This window comes from Etheostoma cragini, unplaced genomic scaffold (assembly GCF_013103735.1).
Source record: "Etheostoma cragini isolate CJK2018 unplaced genomic scaffold, CSU_Ecrag_1.0 ScbMSFa_93, whole genome shotgun sequence".
Taxonomy (NCBI): domain Eukaryota; kingdom Metazoa; phylum Chordata; class Actinopteri; order Perciformes; family Percidae; genus Etheostoma; species Etheostoma cragini.
Window position 1 is genome coordinate 45752 of NW_023269570.1, and position 2773 is coordinate 48524.

A 2773-nucleotide genomic window follows, 5' to 3' on the forward strand; every position below is an offset into this window, starting at 1 on the left:
GTGTGTCTCTGTGTGTGTGTGTGTCTCTGTGTGTGTGTGTGTCTCTGTGTGTGTGTGTGTGTGTGTGTGTGTGTGTGTCTCTCTGTGTGTGTGTGTGTGTTGAGGTTGTACTTGGAACAGGGAGCTCTGTTTCCACCGATCCAGATCCTCCAATCAGATCCAAGCTGTCAGAGGCGAGCTGTGTGTCGGAGGCTGTGAGAGACACAAACAGGAAGTAGAAACCACGCCGATCAGCTGTTTCACAGCAGACGAACCCACCACTGGAAAGGTTTCCGACCGGCAGATTTACCGACTGCTCAGAAAGATATCTGTTTTGATCGATTGGCTAACTTCTACGACTGTAGGAACCTTTTTAGAGCTTTATATCAACCAAACTGGACTGGAAGAGACTCATTAAATACTGTCTCTTCGTCTGTGTCCCTCAGCGTAGACACCAACACACAAACCTGCTTTTATGTGGATTTAGTATGTAGAGAGACATCAGTAGAGAGACAGCAGTAGACAGACAACACTAGAGAGACAACAGTAGAGAGACAACAGTAGAGAGACATCAGTAGAGAGACATCAGTAGAGAGAGACAGCAGTAGAGACAACAGTAGAGAGACAACAGTAGAGAGACATCACTAGAGAGACAACAGTAGAGAGACAACAGTAGAGAGACATCAGTAGAGAGAGACAGCAGTAGAGAGACATCAGTAGAGAGACATCAGTAGAGAGACATCAGTAGAGAGAGACAGCAGTAGAGAGACATCAGTAGAGAGACAACAGTAGAGAGACATCAGTAGAGAGACATCAGTAGAGAGACAACAGTATAGAGACAACCGTAGAGAGACAACAGCAGAGAGTAGTATGTAGAGAGACAACAGTAGAGAGTAGTATGTAGAGAGACAGCAGTAGAGAGACATCAGTAGAGAGACATCAGTAGAGAGACAGCAGTAGAGAGACAACAGTAGAGAGACAACAGTAGAGAGACATCAGTAGAGAGACATCAGTAGAGAGTAGTATGTAGAGAGACAACAGTAGAGAGACAACAGTAGAGTATTATGTAGAGAGACAATAGTAGAGAGACAACAGTATAGAGACAACAGTAGAGAGACAACAGTAGAGAGACAGCAGTAGAGAGACAACTGTAGAGAGACAACAGTAGAGAGACATCAGTAGAGAGACATCAGTAGAGAGACAACAGTAGAGAGACAACAGTAGAGAGACATCAGTAGAGAGTAGTATGTAGAGAGACAACAGTAGAGAGATAACAGTAGAGAGACAGCAGTAAAGAGACAACAGTAGAGAGACAACAGTAGAGAGACAACAGTAGAGAGACAACAGTAGAGTAGTATATTAGTACACATAGTCGATCAGAGTGTCTATGACCCACCCGTGTCCTCACAGTTGTGTCCCCCGTGTCCGGGACAGCAGCGCCACAGCAGAGCGCTGATGATCTGCTGCTTCTGTCGGTACAGCGGCCGCGAGGACAGCTTGTACCTGGACAGGGAGACGAAAAGACGCAAAAACACGAGAGACTTCTGTAACGTCTGAAGTAGGCTTTGGTGTGGTCATCCCTCTGGACCCGTTAGTTTGAAAAATAACCTTAGCCACTTGATTTTACAAAATGGCCGCCATTTTCCAAGATGGCCGCCATTTTTTCAAAATGGCCGCCATTTCCAGCATTGGAAAACACATACCTGTCCACATAATTCTACTCATGGGACATATTTCAAGGTTTTTACCTGTTGAATCCTATGTCTTTGACTGTAAGGATATTATAAACATATGTATTTGGTGTTTTGAGACGTTATTTTGTGGTATTTAGAGTAAATAATGTGAAAAACATGCAGGAAACGTGACATAATTCAAAGAAAGTAACAGGGAGTTTTATGTTATTTACTTTTTAGGAGGCACATAAAATTATTAATATTAACTAGTTAGTTTTCAAAGCAGGATCTCTTGCGGTAACGGAGTATTTGTACTTGTACTGCAGTATCCAAGTATCTTATTGTGTAAATGTTGTGTAGTTGTTGTGTAGTTGTTGTGTACTTGTTGTGTACTTGTTGTGTAGTTGTGTTATTGTTGTGTAGATTTTGTGTGATTGTTGTGTAGATGTTGTATGATTGTTGTGTAGATTTTGTGTGATTGTTGTGTAGATGTTGTATGATTGTTGTGTAGATTTTGTGTGATTGTTGTGTAGTTGTGTAGTTGATGTGTACTTGTTGTGTGGTTGTTGTGTACTTGTGTAGTTGATGTGTACTTGTTGTGTGATTGTTGTGTACTAGTTGTGTAGTTGTGTAGTGATGTGTACTTGTTGTGTTCTTGTTGTGTACTTGTTGTCTAGTTGTGTAGTGATGTGTACTTGTTGTGTACTTGTTGTGTACTCACATGGGCAGCTGGCAGTCGGGCGCCCCGCTCGGACACGGACTCTGAGACTTCATGACGTACTTCTCTGATCCACACACCGCCGCCGTGGTAACCACACGCCTCTGCACAAACGCACACCAGTTCCTACACACACACGCACACGCACACGCACACGCACACGCACACACACACACACACACAAACACACATATCTGTGGTGAATAAAGCCGACTATAAACATGCGTGTGATGAGGTCAGAGGGCGACATATGTCAGGTGTGTTTGGTGTTGTGACGGGGTCGACCTCCTGTGTGTGCGCCTGTGCCTTTATGTGTGTGTGTGTTTGTGTGTGTGTGTGTGTGTGTGTGTGTGTGTGAGAGTCTGCGTACGTGTGTGTTTGTCAATGTGTATGTCTTTTTGTG

At 43.7% G+C, this 2773-nt stretch overlaps 1 protein-coding gene across 1 annotated transcript in view; it reads right to left on the bottom strand.

The window, feature by feature from the left end:
- Positions 1–2532, bottom strand: part of LOC117941547 (multimerin-2-like) — a 5446-nt gene extending 2914 nt beyond the window's left edge. Inside the window, exons 1-3 of the mRNA XM_034866553.1 lie at positions 2374–2532; positions 1376–1482; positions 112–192 (exon numbers count right to left, since the gene is read on the bottom strand). Of these exons, the coding sequence (XP_034722444.1) occupies positions 112–192; positions 1376–1482; positions 2374–2426 (241 nt within the window). The 5' untranslated portion in view covers positions 2427–2532. The remainder of the gene's footprint in view (positions 1–111; positions 193–1375; positions 1483–2373) is intronic.
- Between the last annotated feature and the right edge of the window lie 241 nt (positions 2533–2773).